Source organism: Euprymna scolopes, chromosome 5, assembly GCF_053919585.1.
Source record: "Euprymna scolopes isolate OS-2025 chromosome 5, ASM5391958v1, whole genome shotgun sequence".
Lineage (NCBI taxonomy): Eukaryota > Metazoa > Mollusca > Cephalopoda > Sepiida > Sepiolidae > Euprymna > Euprymna scolopes.
Genome location: NC_136486.1, coordinates 146,095,614 through 146,114,200, shown reverse-complemented (window position 1 = coordinate 146,114,200; position 18,587 = coordinate 146,095,614). Strand labels below are relative to the sequence as shown.

The 18,587-nt window shown below is 32.4% G+C and overlaps 1 protein-coding gene across 1 annotated transcript in view; it reads left to right on the top strand.

The window, feature by feature from the left end:
- The first annotated feature begins 1,444 nt into the window (after positions 1 to 1,444).
- The window catches only part of LOC145277002 (DIS3-like exonuclease 1), a 94,125-nt gene continuing 76,982 nt past the window's right edge, over positions 1,445 to 18,587 (top strand). Inside the window, exons 1-3 of the mRNA XM_080128593.1 lie at positions 1,445 to 1,563; positions 14,333 to 14,571; positions 15,532 to 15,665. Coding sequence (XP_079984719.1) covers positions 14,385 to 14,571; positions 15,532 to 15,665 — 321 coding nt within the window. The 5' untranslated portion in view covers positions 1,445 to 1,563; positions 14,333 to 14,384. The remainder of the gene's footprint in view (positions 1,564 to 14,332; positions 14,572 to 15,531; positions 15,666 to 18,587) is intronic.

Here is an 18,587-nt window from a genome sequence, read left to right as displayed (position 1 = left end):
ATACTTTATTAGTCAATGAAAGAAAAATTCATCTAAACTGGGGCATATTTTTGCTATGGGAGATAAATTCTGTGCTTTTTACTTCTTAAGGCGATTTCATCTGGTTTTACGATTTTGCCAGTCAGACTTAGAGATAGAAAAAAGTTAACTACCCTAAAAAGTTATGATAGCCCGGAAATGGAGGATCATTTTATGTTTAATTTATATGGGAAACTAATTAATTATAAAATATTTCTTTTCTGGATGTTCACACATAATTATTTGAAAAAGTAGAATCAACTCTTTAGAAAGGATAGCTGAGTTTCCTCATCTACTTTAGAATATAGATATAATTAAATTTTAATTTTACAAACTTCTTAATGTTATCCTGGTGCTTGTACATAAAAATACACAGGTGAAAATATCAGTTCCAAATAAATGAACAAAAAAACTCTTTGATATAAGTACGTATTAGGCAAAAATAGGTATATACACCAAAAATCTTATCTCCTCGGTTTTAAAAAAAATAAACCAAATACAAACATAATAAATGCTCATAAACAGAAAATTAACTACTAATAACCTTACACTTACCTATGCACAAATTAACAACATACCACTATCCCCCACCCCCCAAACAAAAACAAACCCTGAAAAAAAAAATGTACAAGTATCATTTTTTATGTTTCGCTTTTTTTTTTTTAGCGGCTTATCGAACCTTATATGATATTATTAAGGTTACATTTGGGGCAAATACTTTGACAACAATCCTCACAAAATGGCCGTTAGTCATTATATTTTAGACAAATTATACTTTCTGTGGAGTATTTTGTTTACTTCTCTTTTCCTGACTCTATATCGACACTGCACATACATTACCTTTGTAAATTTTTACGTTAGCTCCACTTTCACACTTTTCTTTAAAATGCTGGCTTTAATAGATTTTCGACTATGCTGATTAAGAAAATCTTATTTATAATTGGCAGTTTTCGAAATATAAAGACTTGTATTATGCATTTTAAATCAGTGGCCTGGCCGCCAGATTTGTACACACGCACGAACAACAAATTTAATTCTCTCTGACCGACCGACACTGCCACCCCCAATTTTTTTGTTGGTTTATAGTATTTGCGGGTGGGTATCCTAACAACGATTATCAAGGTTAAATTTTGGGGCAAATATTTTACCCCCCCCACCTCCCACACACAAAATGGGGTGCCTATTCTGATAGTAAAATTTATTATTAAATTAAAATGCTTGGAGGAGAGGGCAAAGCATATTTTCCAGTTTCAATTTCATAAGTAAAGTTTTTGCCAAGAAAACACGACAAAACTAATACAGAAAAAAAAACTGTTAAAAGTCAACTTTTCTTTAATTTTCAATTTGGCCTTTTTTTGGCTTTTTTTATCTTAAAAATGTGGCTTTGCTGTTGAATTTGGCTTTTTTAGCCTTTTTTCCTGAAAAATTTGGCTTCAAATATTTATTATAGTCTGGCAGCCCTGATAAATTCGAATGTTTTGATGGTTTCGATTTCTATTCGAATAATATTGACGGATTGAATTTGCTTGTGTCGACAAATACTTGGTAATTACCCATATTACTTTAAGATATATTTTTTGTGTGTGTAAAATTATAAATATAAAAAAATTAATTCAAGGCGATATTTATAATCCAAATGAATTACGGACATAATTGATTTATAACTTTTAAGTTTAGCACCAAAACAAAAACAGTTGCCTACCTTTTCCGTGAAATTTATTAAAGTTTTGTATTTTTTGTAAATACAAAAAGTTTTTTTTATATATAAAGTATTATTTTACTAAAAGTAAAAACAGTCGAAAACGATTCCGTTTACTTTCTATTTATTTAGAAACAGCAATCTGTGCTTAAACCTTGAAGCGGGTAAATGGATCCTGCGAATGGTAATGACTCAATGTAATAACTTGTAAAGAGTACTGGCAGTATAAGGAGTACTCGGTAAAAGATGTTTATAAGTCTTGCTAAAAAAACAAAAAAAAACTTAGATAATAATAATTTCTTAATATCTTCTAAACAGTAGATGCTATTTTGGTACTCCGTGCTTAAATAATAACGTTATTTAGAAAGCCATTCTTAACATGGGGAAGTGGGTGTTGTGTGTGTACCTATTCTGTACTTTCACTTAATTTAATAAAAATTAATAACAATTTAATAAAAACAGATATCGTAAAACTTTAATTAAACTTGAAAATACTTAAAAAAAAAAAAAATAGCGCGGATCAATAAGTGCACTGACTGTGCTAGCATCGCTATTTTTAATAGTATTTTCAAGGGTACTGGTCGCGATTTGAGTTCCCTGCCGAACACCATAAAAAACACTGACTTCTCCCTACGCATGAGCAAAGGACATGTTTTAGTTGCCATAGTAACTAAAAGATCATGAATTTTTATCGACTTTTTATAAGTTTTACTGTTTATGAATATTGAAATAAAAGAAATTACTACACATTTATTAATAATATCTCACTTTTATCGCCTTTGTTTTTAATCACTTTTATCGACTTTTTTTTACTGTTTATGTGTCACACTGTCACTTTTATCGACTTTTTCTTTTCTTTTTTAAATAGCATTTTCTTTTTAAATGACGACGTTTTTACTGTTTATGAATATTAAAATAAAAATAATTACTAAACATTTATTAATAAAAAAATGGGTGCTAGTGCACTTATGATCCGCGCTATATTTTAAATCGTATTTCTAAGTTTAATTTAAATTTAATGTTTTTTTATTCAATTGTAAGGTTAAAGTAGAGAATAGGTACAAAACACCCTCCCCATGTTAAGAATGGCTTTTTAAATAGTAACGTTATTTCAGCACGGATCAATAAGTGCACTAGTACCACAAAATGGTGAGATATTATTAATGTGTAGTAATTTCTTTTATTTCAATATTCATAAACAGTAAAACTTATAAAAAGTCGATAAAAATTCATGATCTTTTAGTTACTATGGCAACTAAAACATGTCCTTTGCTCATACGTAGGGAGAAGTCAGTGTTTTTTTTATGGTGTTCGGCAGGGAACTCAAATCGCGACCAGTACCTTTTCAAGTTTTATGGTATCTTTCGTTTATTAAATTGTTTGGTGAAAATACAGAATATTTATAAAACACCCTCTCCCCTCTATGTTAAGAATAGGTTTCTAAATGAGGACGTTATTATTTCTGCATAAGAAAAAAAATCGGTAAATTTTTACTAACGGCAATTTTCTCACTTTTAAAATTACTTTTAAAAGTTTTCGAGTTTATCGAAAACGAATATCATTCAAATTTGGAGCAGATAAGTAGTTTTCTGGATATTAAAACATTTTTTTCCCAATCTATCAATGAATTTCAGTGGTGATCGCCATTCTTAACGTGCGGAGGGGGTTGTTTTGTAACACGCATGCAAATTAGTACTTGTTCAGTTAGTAAAAAGCATAGCCTCCACAAAAACACAATGGATTACCTTGGATGATTAAGGTTTTAATATCCAGAAAACTACTGCCCAAGATTTAAATGTGATATTCGTTTTCGGCATACATGAAAACCTGTAAAAGTCATCAATTGTGAGAAATTCTACAATTATAAATGAGTACTCCATTGGCTGATTGGCCACCCACTGTCTTTGTTTAGACCAATCAGATTGGTTGAGATTTTAACCACTGAGCGATAGGCTTGGCGGGTTTTTGAATGCCTTTTTTTCAGTTACAGATATAGCAGCCATAGAAGAAACATGGAACTCAACTCTCTTTGTATATGAACCATTTGGCGCCTCTACTCTTCGTCTCCTTGAAATTTTATTTTTATAGCTTTAATGATTAGGCTAAGTTATTATCATATATGTCTCCCAGAGACTTTCTAAGGTCAGAATTATTGACCTGTCTTAATGACAGTTCCTTCAAATGAACATGCTTTATGAACTTCTCTGATGTCAGATCTAGTCGAGAATTGAATCTATCATCAGAAGGCATCTTACCAACCTCTTCAAACGGCTGTAATTGATCCGATCTTCGAACAGTGCTGAACCTTAATTCCAGTTCTTGCTGAAGATAAAAGGACTATTACCTTTCGAGGTGTTACCAGATCTACTCAGAGGCAAAATAAGCATTTCCTTTTTTCCAACGAAGAACAAATAAAATTTGTGTAAAATTTTAGAGGTATGCTTTGTTGTAATTGTTAATTTTTTGCCACTGTCTTGGAGCTAAAACAGGTGAGAAGAAAATTCTTACACAATTTAACGGTGAATGCTGAATTGCCATTAAAGAAAAAAAAAGAAGAAAAATTCAAATTACAAAAAATTTGTTTTTGTGAAAAAAAAAAATACTTGTAAAAACCATTTCAAAGTAAAAAGAAAAAAATATTTTTTATCATAATATATTGTATGAAATACAATTTGACTATTTTTTATGTAAACTACTTTCAAAATATATTTTTGTTAGTTTGCTATTAAAAAAAAACAATTTGAAAAAAAAAAAATGATAGCATTAATGTAAATAAAATAAAACAGGAGGGACTTTTCACTGTGTAGCAAAAAACATCAACAAAGACAGACAGAACTTTATCATAACCAGAAAATTTTACGAAAATCTGACTATTAGTTGATTTTTGCTAGATTTATTTAACATGTGTATGAATTTTGTAATGCTAGGCATTAAGGGTTGAATGTTGGCTATATTTTGTTTTTATATAAAGGAGATGAAAGTCTTTCATAAAAAATTTGGATATTTCATTTTTTGTGAGAAGTTAATAGGTGGTAAAAATCAATAAATATTTCCAAAATTTGATTTTAGAGTATTTTAACAGGATTTTATTGGTCATAATATATATAATTATAAAACTCAAATGACCTTGTAAAGGGTGTTGTAACCCAACGTCCGGTTTTACGACTTCCAGTTGCGCATGCGTACATAAACAAATAATCAATGCGACAAAAAAGTATTGTTTTACTGTTTTTTTTTGTGTTTAAATTACCCAAATAAACAATTGTTAATACTTTCTGCATTTTCTTTTACCTTGTTCATTTTTGTATTACGTCTAAGTTATTTTAACGCAATTTTCTTACAAATAAATCTACTTTAACCCGTTGACAACCATAAGAGCATTTTACAACGCCAATTTACCCACCGCCTTCATTTTTTTATAATTTATTCTCCATTTTTTCATACACCTTTCTTAAAAAACATTCATACCCGAAAATATGGTTTTTTAATTTGTGTTACAAATAAATAATCAACACGACAATAAAACGTATTGTCTCTGTACGTTTTCAGCGTCCCAATTTTTTTTTTTTTTTTTTTTTTTGCGTTTAAATTAAAAGATATATCAAAATTTGAATTTAACTTTAAGTATTACGGTATCTGTTCAGTGCACACTTACCTATAAGTATGGCAAACCACTTATAATTCAATGGCTGTAAGTTTTTATTTTTCAAAAATAAACAATTATAAACAGAATGACTCCTAGAAATCTATATTCTTTTTTCATTTTAATATCCTTTCATAGAAATGTTTCTGTTATGTCATAAAAAATTTTTTTTATTTACGTCACAAGTATCACGCTCATACATTAATTCCATAGTTAATAATACATACTGACCCAATGAGTCACGGGTAGTCTAGTATGGGTATAAAAGTGGTGCAAAACTATTCTGGGAATTAATTTTACCCGCCATAGGTAATTTGGGTTTGTATTACTGTACACATAGATTCGAAAAAGTTGTCAAAAAAAAACAAATATATAACAAATAAATGTTATCAAAGGCACGATAAGTTACTTTTCTACCTAACTGGATATATTTTTCGTGTTTTTATTCAATGTAACATGTTTATTCAGCTCGAAAAGCATACAGTGTTTACCGATATATTGGAAAATTCAAGATGGCGTCTCACACCCTCTTTAACACGGTAAGTTTGGGAAAAGGTGTTATAAATAAAAACTATACAAAATACTATTAAAAACCCGCCGAATATATGTCAGCCTATGTCGCGGTAACATATATTGAGCGAGTTTTTAACAGTATTTTAACCGTTTTTTTATTTATAACACCTTTTCCCAAACTTACCGTGTTAAAGAGAGAATCAGACGCCATCTTGAATTTTCCAATACATCGGTAAACACTGTATGGTTTTCGAGCTGAATAAATATGTTACATTGAATAAAAACACAAAAAATGTATCCATTTTGGTAGAAAAGTAACTTATCTTGCCTTTGATAACATTTATTTGTTATATATTTGTTTTTTGACAACTTTTTCGAATCTATGTGTACAGTAATACAAACCCGGTAATTTTTTAGTACATTTTTTTTAATCAAATGTATGTATGAAAGTGATCCAATATCTTTGACGGAACTCTTGCACAACATGTTGAACCCACAATCTCTGCCGCTGACCACTGTAGTATCTCCAATTTCATCACCAGACAAGCATTCAACTTACAATTCCACAAATGATTATCCAGTGCATTTGACACCAAAGAATAAATTCAAGCATGTGACAATATCAGGAATACAAAGATCTAATGTACGACATGAAAAGAAACTGAAATCTTAGAAAGATCTCCATCATTCCAGTAATTATAGGAGCAACTGGGCTCATGAATAAGAATTCCAAAAACTACCTGGCCAATATACTTGGTGAACCAAGTGCAAGAGAGAAACAAACAATTGCACTTAAAGGAATGATCAGTATCTTAAAAAGATTTCTCAGTTAGAATGTATGAGATAGCAGGTGATAGCATCTGGTAGGATGCCTCACCCCAGCTTGAACAAATGATAAGAAAATTCTATATAAAAAAATCAAGATTAAGATACCAGTCAAATGTCAAGTTATGCAAATTACAATTTGTCGTTTGATAAATCCTAATAAAAACTGATGATAAAAGAAAAAGTATTGTTACAATCGTGGTTGTAGAGTTGGAGGTTTTGGTAGGAGTCGGAGTCAAACTTGTAAGAATGCTTGGAATCCATTAACAGACAGTCTAAATATTGTAACCTTACAAGTTGATTTTTTCTTTTTAGATAATTGTTATTTTATCAACTTGCATGAACAGAGCTATGAAAAAGATGTTTAAAACCGTTTGAATTATGCAAATACCATCAGTAGTTCAAAAGTTATGAGAATTTTAAGTGCCAAAATTTATGCTTTTCCGTGGACATTTTTCTTTAGAAAAAAAGTGAGCTAAATTACGGACCTCAACATTTCAAGAAATTCCGTAATTTCGCCACCATTTATTTATTTTTCAAGCTATTCTCATGACATTTGGCACTCTTATGTAAAATTGTGTGCTCTTTTTGATTATGCAGTCAAATCTGATGTATCTCTTTACCATAAGCCATGAATCATAAAATTCAGATGTACAAATTTCAATTTTTTTAAAACTGGTGCATGGTATCATACAGTGGATGTCTATTCATGAACAAAACTAAGTATTATAATGGTATTTTTAATATAGATTTATTGAGAGCAGGCATTTTTCTGCTTCCTCACCAAAGGAGAGCTTAATCTGGAGTGTAGCCAATGAATGCCTAAAGAGCATTCATGACCGGTATTTATTACTACCCCCCCCCCCAAAGAAAAAAAATTGAGTAGATATGAATTAATCTCAGAAATAAATTGAAGAAAATTTTTCATATAGATTTTGGATTTCTGTAAAAGATGGAAATTCCCATAGTCGACCAGAACTTATGCATTTTAGGACCAGTCCAATTTTCAATTTTGTAAATCCTTTCTATCTGGCCCAAAATATACCCCTATTTTCTGAGATGCAACCATAAATCGTACTGTACATGAATCCTTGATGTAACTTTCAAAATACCAGGAATCCTGATAAGCAACAACTATATTCACCAGTTGATGGTAATTTTTGTCATTTCTATTCTGTTGTTTTACTGAAAATTCAATTATGTAACAAAGAAATAAAACGGTAATTTTTTACCTTGTTTCCACCTTAACCTTTAAAATGATTACTTTTATAGGTTTTAGGGTATGCTGAAAACGAATATCACATTTAAATTTTCTGCAAATGTAGTTTTCCAGATATTAAGCAATGTCATTTATGTTATCACTGGTGGCCATCTTGGTATGCGGAGTCGTGCAAACGTAACCCTGAGAAACTATGTGCAAATGCACATATCAAGATGGCCACCAGCAATAACATAAGAAATGGCATTGCTTAATATCCAGAAAGCTACTTATTTGCGGAAAATTTAAATACGATATTCATTTCCAGCATACCCAAAAAAACTTAAAAGGTAGTCATTTTAAAGAAATATGTTAAGGTGGAAACAAGGTAAAAATTTACATAATACATCACAATGAAATTCTTTATCGAACTGTATAATTCTTCTTTTTCTTCTTCTTCTTTTTATTATTATTATTATTTAGATATCCTCAGTTAAAAAAAAAAATGGGGTTGTTTTACAGATTCAAAAATGGTTTTGGCAATGAGTTAAAAATAAATTCAAGTTTCACAATATATTTTATTTAATTGTTAGGTGAAAGTACAGAATAGTTAACAAAACACCCTTCCTTCCTCATGTTAAGAATGAGTTTCTAAATAATAACGTTATTATTTCAGCATGGTAGCGTAAGTGCACAAGTACCTTTTATTTGTTATATATTTTTTTTTTTTGTTTATTTTTTTTTACCACTAAAAAACACAATTCTACCTGAAGTACAAATAAGAAGTTATAAATACAATGATAATAGAAACGCAGGTACTTAGTACATTTTGTTGTTTTTTAACATTTTTAGTGCATGTGTACTGAAAGCGTTAAAAACAACAAAATAGTTATGTTTGGAAATCAAGTTTGAAAAACATGAAAATAATTTTTTTTAAATTGACAAACTCAGAATAAAAAAAATGAAACTGATTTTTCTGCTTTCGTTTTTGAAAGCAAAAAAAAAAAAAACAGTTTTTTTATTTTTCTTTAGTCAGCTGAGCGCATAGTGATCCGTTTTCCCCAAACTGGTTTGAATTTCTATAAAAGATAATATTTTAAAGAAATTTCCGCACAATTAATAATTATCAAATATTTACATATTATACATGAAAATAATTCTGAAACTATTATCTATTTGAAAATGGATGATATATTCCGATTTATCTTATCAATTTTGAAATATTCTTCGTCAACTTTGCTCGGTCGTAACTTTGCTTCCTGTAAATATAAATCAAAGTCCAGTAGAGATGGACTTCTATGCTTATATAGCCTGTAAAATTTCAGCCATATCCAATCAAATTTTACCCTGCACATGGTGTATCCAAATGTAACGTATGAAATGCAAACATTGAAAAGACAGTTTCCCTTTTTGCTGTCGTCATTTTTTACTGTTTTTTCATTTTTAACTTGGAGCATAAAAACATTGAACGCATAAAAGAAAAATAAATTAACATCATTGGAATGCTTATTCTATTCTCTTTTCATCAATATAATTCTTTTAAAAATTGGCCCACAAATCTATATATCTATAAAAGTGAACGTGTCTGTCTGTGTACATTTCCCTATGCAATAACTTTGTCAATTTTTAGTCTACAGACTCGAAATTTGATATACAGGGTACTGAGATTGGGGAAAATCTATGTGATTGGTTTTCGGCCAGAAATTTGGCTGTTAAGGGGTCAAAGTTTAACGATTTAACCTTTGAGAACTCTACCAAACTCCTCTGACAATTTTGGGTCTAAACACTTGAAATTTTAGATATAGGTTCCTTGGACATGGATCTAACTTAATAACTTGATTTGAGCCCAAAACAATAAATGTTCATCATCATCATCATCATCATGACGGGCTCCTTGCCCGGACCAATGTGACTCTTCCTCTCCAGAGTTTCCTGTCTTCCATCAGTTGCCTCAGATCTTCAGATTCACAGTTGGCGTTGTGTGCTATTTGTTGGATGTACGTGGATCTAGGTCATCCTCTGCTTGCGCGTCTGTGCTGCGGAGTCCATAGCAATACATCACTCACCAATTCATGCTTGCTCTTCAGACAATGACCGGCAAATCGTAGGCGTCTTTCTCTGATGGTATTAGATATGGCAGGTAAGGAGTCATAACAGGGGTCAAAGTTAAAAAACATTTGACCTCTGCGGTCTCTACCAAATTACTCAGACAATTTCTGGTCTAAACATTTGAAATTTGACATAACATAAAGGGTATTTAGAGATAGGGCAAGCTCCGATCCCTGTCCATTCACCGTAATGTTGCATCCCTGTACTTGTTTTGCAAGTATTTTCATGGAAAAAGTTCTGATGAACTCATAGCACTTGTATCCCTTCAACATAAGTACCTCCGACTAATCCACTAAGCAGCAAAATACCACCCCTTCACTGTCAAGGTCTTTAGATGCAGGAAAGCCTTCTACTCTAATAGTTTTTTTTCTTGAACTGCTAGAATGTTCTCCTAATCTCCTGCTTCTCTGACTGTACTGACATGCAGAAATCTAAATGTAATGTGAACAGATATCTCATTGTTTAATTCCTTACATAGGTCCCTGTAGATATATTCCCAAGTAAAAATCCTTTACATCCAAGTGGCAATATGCCTTTTATGGGGTGAGTAAGAGTTAAAATAAAAAAAAGGTGGTAGTGAAGGCCAAGGAAAATGTGGGAGGAAGTGAAAAGGATGGATAAAGTCTTGACTTTCTAAAAGCCGTCCAACATATGCCAGCATGTAAAATGGCTGTTAAATCGATTATGATGGTGATGATGAGAGTTGAAGCTAGAATTTTTGGAATACTCAGTCAGAGTTAGACCTTCCGATTCGGCAACCTTGGCAAACAAGGACAGACTGAGGAGACACAAATCTTGAACCGTTTTAAAACAAAATGGCCAACTGTCGCAAATTGAACTAACACTGGTACAACTTGTTATGTGCACTACAAGGAATGCTAAATGGATGATTGGTTTAATTTATATTGGATTTGTCCATTGGCATGGGTGATGAAAAAGGCATTAGCAAAGTTTTAACATGCTAATTAGAACAACAATAACCTATGTGTCATGCTTGCCAGATTGTATACGCAGTAAAACATATTTTCTCTTTGAATTGAAAAAAACTAAAGTAGATGCTTTCTGAATTTTTGAAATGAGAATTGATAATTCATATTTGGATTATTCCGACTACTGTTCTCATCTTGAATGTTATTCATTTATTTGCTTTGGTTGATGTAACCTCCAACTTTCTTCAGGTGTATCTTGTTGAACTCGGGCAAGGACCTTTGGCATAGTAGTTGTTGTTTAACTGTTTAACTAACGAAATCAACTAATCATTCATGAAAGACACAAGGAGACTTTGTTGAGTTCTTTAAGGTTTTATTGGAGAGAATTTACTTATGGGGAGAGAGACTACATAACTAAAATTATTGCCTTCTTAACTTAGCTTTCTGAATTAAGAATTGAGAGACACAGACAGACAGACTTCAAAGTGACATTCATCTTAGATTATTTTACATTATTGGGCCATGTCCCATCCACACACTTTCATGATTGAGACTGTCTGAAACACTCAGTTTTGTCTTGTCCGAAAATGTGACTCGTGTCATATTCTGACAGTTTGATTTTTGTGTATTCATTCTTTTGCAGACTATTATCCTCATCTTCATAGTTTTTGTTTCATCCCATTTCAGCCAACTCTCCTCTGGCCTTCCTCAGGTGATTAACCGTGATGGGATAGGAATGTTGAGTCTTGTAATTGTATCCTCAGTACTGCCTTCCATTATTGTTATCTCACCATGTTTTAACCAACTAATCCTCTGGCCTGTTTGAACATGAGCATTGAACGTGACCATCCATTTTTGTCCCCATTCCACTACTGATTGGAGGTCATCCTCTAGTGTTTCTGCCATTACTTTAGATATATGTTCATTTGTTTTTCTGTCGTGCCTGCTATAAAGTGTGGTGTCATCCGCATATATACCCATCTCAGAGGCAATTTTGTCGGGGAGGTCATTTATGAAATCAGGAACAGTAGAGGTCCAAGGATAGATCCCTGGGGCACTCCCGCATTTATATCATATTGTTTAGATGTACAACCGTCGAGGACAACCTGGATTTTTCTCTTATCTTAGAAGGATTTAATTATGTTAAGTATTCTACCAGTGATACCGTATGATCTAATCTTCCTGAGGAGACCCTCATGCCATACCCTGTCAAAAGCCTTAGATATATCTAGAGCTACCGCTCTGCCCTCTCCCGCTTTGTCCAGTGAATGGTATATGCGTTCAGAGATTACAGTGAGGATGTCTGCCGTGGAACGGGCTTGTCTAAATCCATATTGTTGGTCGGTCAGAAGTTTAGCATCTGTAAGGTGCTGGACTAGAGCATGGTTAATTAAAGTGTTATTCTCGCAATGTTTCAACTGATGTAACATCCAACCTTCTTTTTTTTTTTTTTTTACAAAGGAGTCACCACTTATCAGGGTCCAGAAGCCACTCGAGGATAAGGGTTAATAAGCGTACAGTGGTCAATGGGACAATGTCATAGTAATTGTTAGTAGTGGACATTTGGTAAATTGAATTACTTAAGGGGAACGGCTCATCAAGAACTTGTTTACGTTGGACTTGAAGACAACCATATTATAGTTGGCCGGAAAACAGGCAAATGGAAGAGAGTTCTACAGGTGTGCAGTTCTAAGAAAGAAACTTTGTTCATGGAATCTGCATTCTTGTCAAACTCGGAAATCTGCACAGAATTTCGAATAGAACCCTTTATTTAATCTATGAGGGTAGCATGTTCTCGTTCCATCAGCCATGGCTGGGTAGAAGTCCTAAGTAATAACACTCAATATGAGAACAGTAATCTGAGGAATACAAATAATAGAAATTATCAGTTCTCACGTTTCTTTTTGAGATGAGAATTGGTTATTATTTGGACTCATTGGACTACTGTTCTCATCTTGAGTGTGATTTTCACAACGTTTCAGTCAATGTAACCTCTGACCTTCTTCAGGTGTATCTTGTCAAACTCTGGAATGTTTCTGTTGAACTCGTGAATTTGGACGGAATTTTGAATGGAACACTTTATTTACTTCATGGAGGCAGCATACTCTTGTTCTGCCATCACTGAATAGAGGTCTTTAGTAATTTACAATTTTATTTTATTTTATTTTTTTTTACAATTGTGAATTACTTAGGACCTCTATCAAGTCATGGCTGATGAAACAAGAGCATACTACCCCCGTGAAGTAAATAAAGGGTTCCACTCGAAATGTTGCATCCCCTACCTGTTCTACAAGTATTTTAATGGTGAATGCTCTGACGAACTACAAGCACTTGTACCCCTTCCCCGTAAATACTCCCGACAAACCCGACAAATCTCACCCCTTCACAGTAGAGATCCCTAGGTGTAAGAAGGTTTTCTACTTCAATAGTTTCTTACCCAGAATTGCTAGACTTTGGACTCCCTTCTGGGATTCTGCTTTCCCAATTATACTGACATGCAGGAGTTCAAGTATAATGTGAACAGACATCTTGCTGCTCATCTTCCTTCATAATATCCCTGCAACTTCTGTTCCCGATAGTAGCCGCCTACTTCAAAGTGACACTGTGCTCTGTTTGGGGTGAAAATGTAAAAAAAAAACAAAAATAACTTATATCTGAACACTTGTAAACTTTCTCTAAAGTTCATTCTTATTGCTTCCTCTGCTTTTATTGTTTGTTTTCTTTGGCCTTCCATTATGAACTGAACCTGCTACTTCAACTGTTCTACATCTACTAACCTAAAAAATCACATCAATTCTTTCAACATGGCTATGCCATCAAGATCCTCTATTCTGCATACATCTCTTTGTAGTCCAGATTTAACCTTCCTCTGAATCAACCTGTATTTAAGACTCACAATTCACATGTATCATTCTTGCCTCATTTTTCTCTATGTTCAAGTATAATGTGAACAGACATCTTGCTGCTCATCTGCCTTCATAATATCCCTATAACTTATGTCCTCGATAGTAGCCCCCTTCTTCAAAGTGGCACTATGCCTTGTTTAGGGTGAAAATTCAATAAAAAAAAATTTAAAAATTCAATCAAAATTCCAGAGTTCGACAGAAACATTCCTGAGTTCAACAAGATACCCCTGAAGAAGGTTAGAGGCACATCGATTGAAACATGAAAATGTCACTCAAGAGTAATGAATCAAAATAATATAAATGATCAATCCACATCTAACAAATCAAGAAACATCAAACCACACACGTTAATAAATATCAACACGTAATGTAAGAACATTAACTATGTTATTGTTGCTCGTACTAAAATAATGGCTTCAGACTTTTGTGCCATTATTTGCTTTAATTTTCCATCTGCAAATAACTTAATTTCTTTCTTTTTTATTTTTACAGTACTTGTTCAGTGTGCGTATGTGTATGCACATGCATATACAATCTTCAAATCATGACGGTTGAAGAAGAAAATAGCGAACGACGGATAACATCTCCTGTGTCACGTGTTAATCGGCAACTTCGACTGAAAATCAATCGAAAGAATAGCGCTGTGGTCAGTGTTGTCCGAGAATTGTATTTGAGAAATGATGTGCCCTGCCGAAGTTCCCTATGTCGAAGTTCCTGCATATTAGACAAAGGTAAACAAATGATTTACTCCTTTTCGAAGAGGCAATATACGAGCAATATACAAATTGCTTATCAAATAGAAATTACTAGGAAACCAAAAATTTCTGTAAATTTTTTGATTAGCTGTTGGATGAAATTGAAATATGTATAAAATGCATGTAGCAATTATTTTCAAATTCAGCTGGATGTAAGAACATCAGATGTTATGAAAAATATGTGCACCGTGCCTGGCTGTGAGAAGGATGGAAGTGTCTAGCTCTCTTGTATGGAGTTGTTTAATTTACGACTTCAAAATGGCCTTATCAGCAGCTTTATCAAGTCGCTGCATATATCAAGCATTTCAGTATAGTGCTGTGGCTCAATGTATTGCAAGGCATTGATTTTAAAAATTCAGTTTGGGAGATTTGACTCTATGATCATCCTTGTAGTGGATGACTACAGGTCTTGAATGTTGGAGTCCATAAGTCGGCTATTGAAGAGGACAGTAGTCTAACGTATAGTATACTTGCAAGACAGTTCAACGTTATCGATGAAACAGTTAAACTTCACATGCATCGCCTAGGTAAGACATCAAACTGAGCAAGTGTGTTCTGTAAACGTAGTTGGAGCCAGTCTGCACAAATTTATACAGGGCTGTCACCGGCTAGTGGAATACAATGTCGTCTGCTCTCTGCTCCTGCTGTTTATGCCGTCACGTCTTTCCCACTTCACTCTCTCTGTCTTACTGCTGCTGCTCCTATCTCCGTGTGACGTCACCAGTCCTGCTACTTCCTACTGCTGTCTACGCGACTTTGTTGCACATTATGGTACAGTTTGCCTATTGAAAATCACTTGAATTTTGAAAGGCTATGATATAAACAGACGTCAGATATTGTACTTTACATTATTCTATGTTTTTAATATTGTTTTTATATTTTCGTTTTTTTGTCACTGTTAAATGAAGTGACAGTATTTTTATTGTTTAATTCCAGATAAAGATACGCTACTTCCAGTTGATGTGTCTCATTATGTCATTCCTGACTGCCAAATTGCAAGGGACTACCTGGAAATCTGGGAAATGCCCGATATTCGTGGAATCATCTTTCCGCAGACTGTATACAACAGTGTAAATATAAATATACTTATGTCCTATTTGGTTTTATACATCTTTAATTTTATTTTACTTTTACAAATTATTTTTCCTGTTTTTATTTACGATGACAGAAATAGTTTATCTCGATTCCTTCATTATAGTATTTTTAACTTTATAAGGAAGACCCTGTGTTATATCACATAATGTTAACATAACATTATTTCAAAAAGATAATAATCTGTCAAACATGTATACACAGTGTGATGATGTGTGAAACTGAAACCTAGCCAGTGAGGGTTGAGGATATGCGTTGCATGGCGAAAAATGATGTAAGAATGATTTGATGGATGCGTAATGTGATTCTTAAAACCAGATTTAGTTCTGATGACTTTATGGAAGATTAAATCTGGACAGTGTCAGAGGATGTTTGCAGAACAGGAAACTCTGATGGTATGGCCACATTGAAAGAATAGATGAGAGTTCTTGGATCAGTGGCTGTAGAACAGTTAAGGTAGCAAATGCAGTTCATTGATGAAGGCCAAGGAAAACATGAGAGGAAATGGTATAAAAATGGGCTTGAAGCAAAGAAGAATAAAGAAAGACCTGGCCAGAGATAGGTTAGTTTCAAAGTCAATTTCTTAAAGCCATGCAATACAGACAAGTATGTACAACGGATATTAAACTGGCGATGATGAAGAAGAAGAAGAGCAAAACTTATTTTAATTATGATATAAGAATGACTTCTGCACAAAGCTTTTAAAAAATAAAAGTTCTGACAAAACCCAGACAAAGGGACATAACTCTAGTGTTAAAACTAGAAAAGATTAATTATAGATTATACTTTAAAAAGGATATTGGTCAATATTTTTATATTATTTTGATTCATTGACCAGATTTTGGTAATGTTAACAGAGAAGAATGCGAGAAAAATCATTATAAACATTAAAAATGATTTTCTATTGTTTTTTGTTAAGTATTATTATTTTATATTATTTTTAATAAATATTATTAAATGAGGAATCATTCTGAGTGAAAATCTGAGTTTCACTTTTAGATAAACATGACATCAGGTCAAATTCGGTGGCTATTTCGTTTTGATTTAGTGTTCTACATAATGTTTACTATATTCAAGTATGCTTTTCTTAATTTTACATGCATAATACTAAATGGATTTTAAATGGAAATTATTTATACTACCTAAAATATGCTTTTATATATCTTAATTCATTATGCCAGTTTTATATTAAATATTATATTGTACTTAATATATAGTAGTGATTTCAAAAGTAAAAAAAAAAAATGACTTGGATGCCATCAGTTAGAATTGAAATCAAAACATATAGCACTCCAGCAACATCTACCGATGCAGCTATCTAGAAGCAAGGAAGGTTTAATATTAAACGACTTGAAGAAATAAATTGAATTTGAGCACAAAAAGAAGTAAAAATATATTGGCAAGTTGAAATGAACATTTTGCATTTCTACTTGCCGATATATGTCTATGCATTGTCCATCAATCCAAATATTTTACTCGTTATAAACCATCCTTGGTGTGCGATTACTATTTCCTGTTAATTTCAGTGTTATGTGACCAATAGTTTGAGAGTTTATCGGTTAAATAAACAAATAAACACAAACACATATCTACTGTTTTATTTCTATAGATAGATAACAAAAACAATATAAAACCATTTTAAATACCTATACAGATTTTTTTTTACATTCTTCGCTGACCATGATTTTTAAATGTTACCCAGATCTTTTATGATTCTTCATGATGGAATCATTCTATTATTATTTTCTGATATCTTCTTTCAATATTTTAAATAAAGTCAGTCTCTGTCATTTCTTTGATAGCTTTAATTCCTACAAAATCAATATTTCATTCTGATGGGTCGAGGATTTGTAGCGTTTTCATGTTAAACAGTTTGCACATGTAGTTTCCAACAAGCACGTAAGGTACACGTGTGTTTTCACCAATGAGCGATCAAGAGACAAAGTCTTTTTTATATACATACGTGGTTACTTGTCTTGATTCTCTGATCGTTGCTTTTCCATGCGTGGGCCATTGATCCTCTTGTGTTTGTTGAGCTTTTGTTTAACGCAAAATTAATTGACTAGTGCATGCAAACAGTATGGAGACTTGCTGATTTTCAAATGGTTTTTTTTAGAGTAAGGTTGTTTATATGAGGGATAGACCAATCTAATCTAATCTATATATCAATACATATATTATCTTCGACTGTTATCATCCTGAACCTGAATGAAAATGGAATATTCCAAATTGTTCTGACCATTATAATGTTGAATGGATATAAAAATATAGAATGAATATGGAATATTCCAAAAATCTCAATAAACAATTGTTTAAGATGGATAAGTTAGTTATCCCCAGCCAGTGTTTGGTCGGTTAGACTATTTTCATTATTAGCATAATTTCTCTTCATATTATTGTGAAAGCAGATGGAGGGAAGGGAATTATCTATATTCAAGAATGTCATTGTTTTGTTCTATTTGGTGTTGCCTATAAGCAATAAATATGAATCAAAATAGGATAAAATAAAAATATCAGTTTAGTTAATGTTTTTACAGTTTTGATTTCAATAAATATTCGTTTAATAGTAAATAATAATAAAAAAGAAATAATTCACTGTAATTATTGAAATAACATTGTTGCAAGAATAACACACACACATACATAAAATAGTCTCATAAACTATTACTAATGGCAATTTGGTATCTGATTGTCTGAAACTGAACTATACTATTACTTCTATCTTTTACTACTCATTTTTTAGGTGGAATGGGTAGTGTAGTATCTGTTTTGTTGTCAGGATACCATTTTCCCAGGCATTACCCCCTTCTTTGGAGGGGAGTAGTGTAGTATACTCCCTATGGTTGTGTACTTTTGCTAATTTTTTTAAAATGTAAATCAAAGTAAAATATTTATTTTAT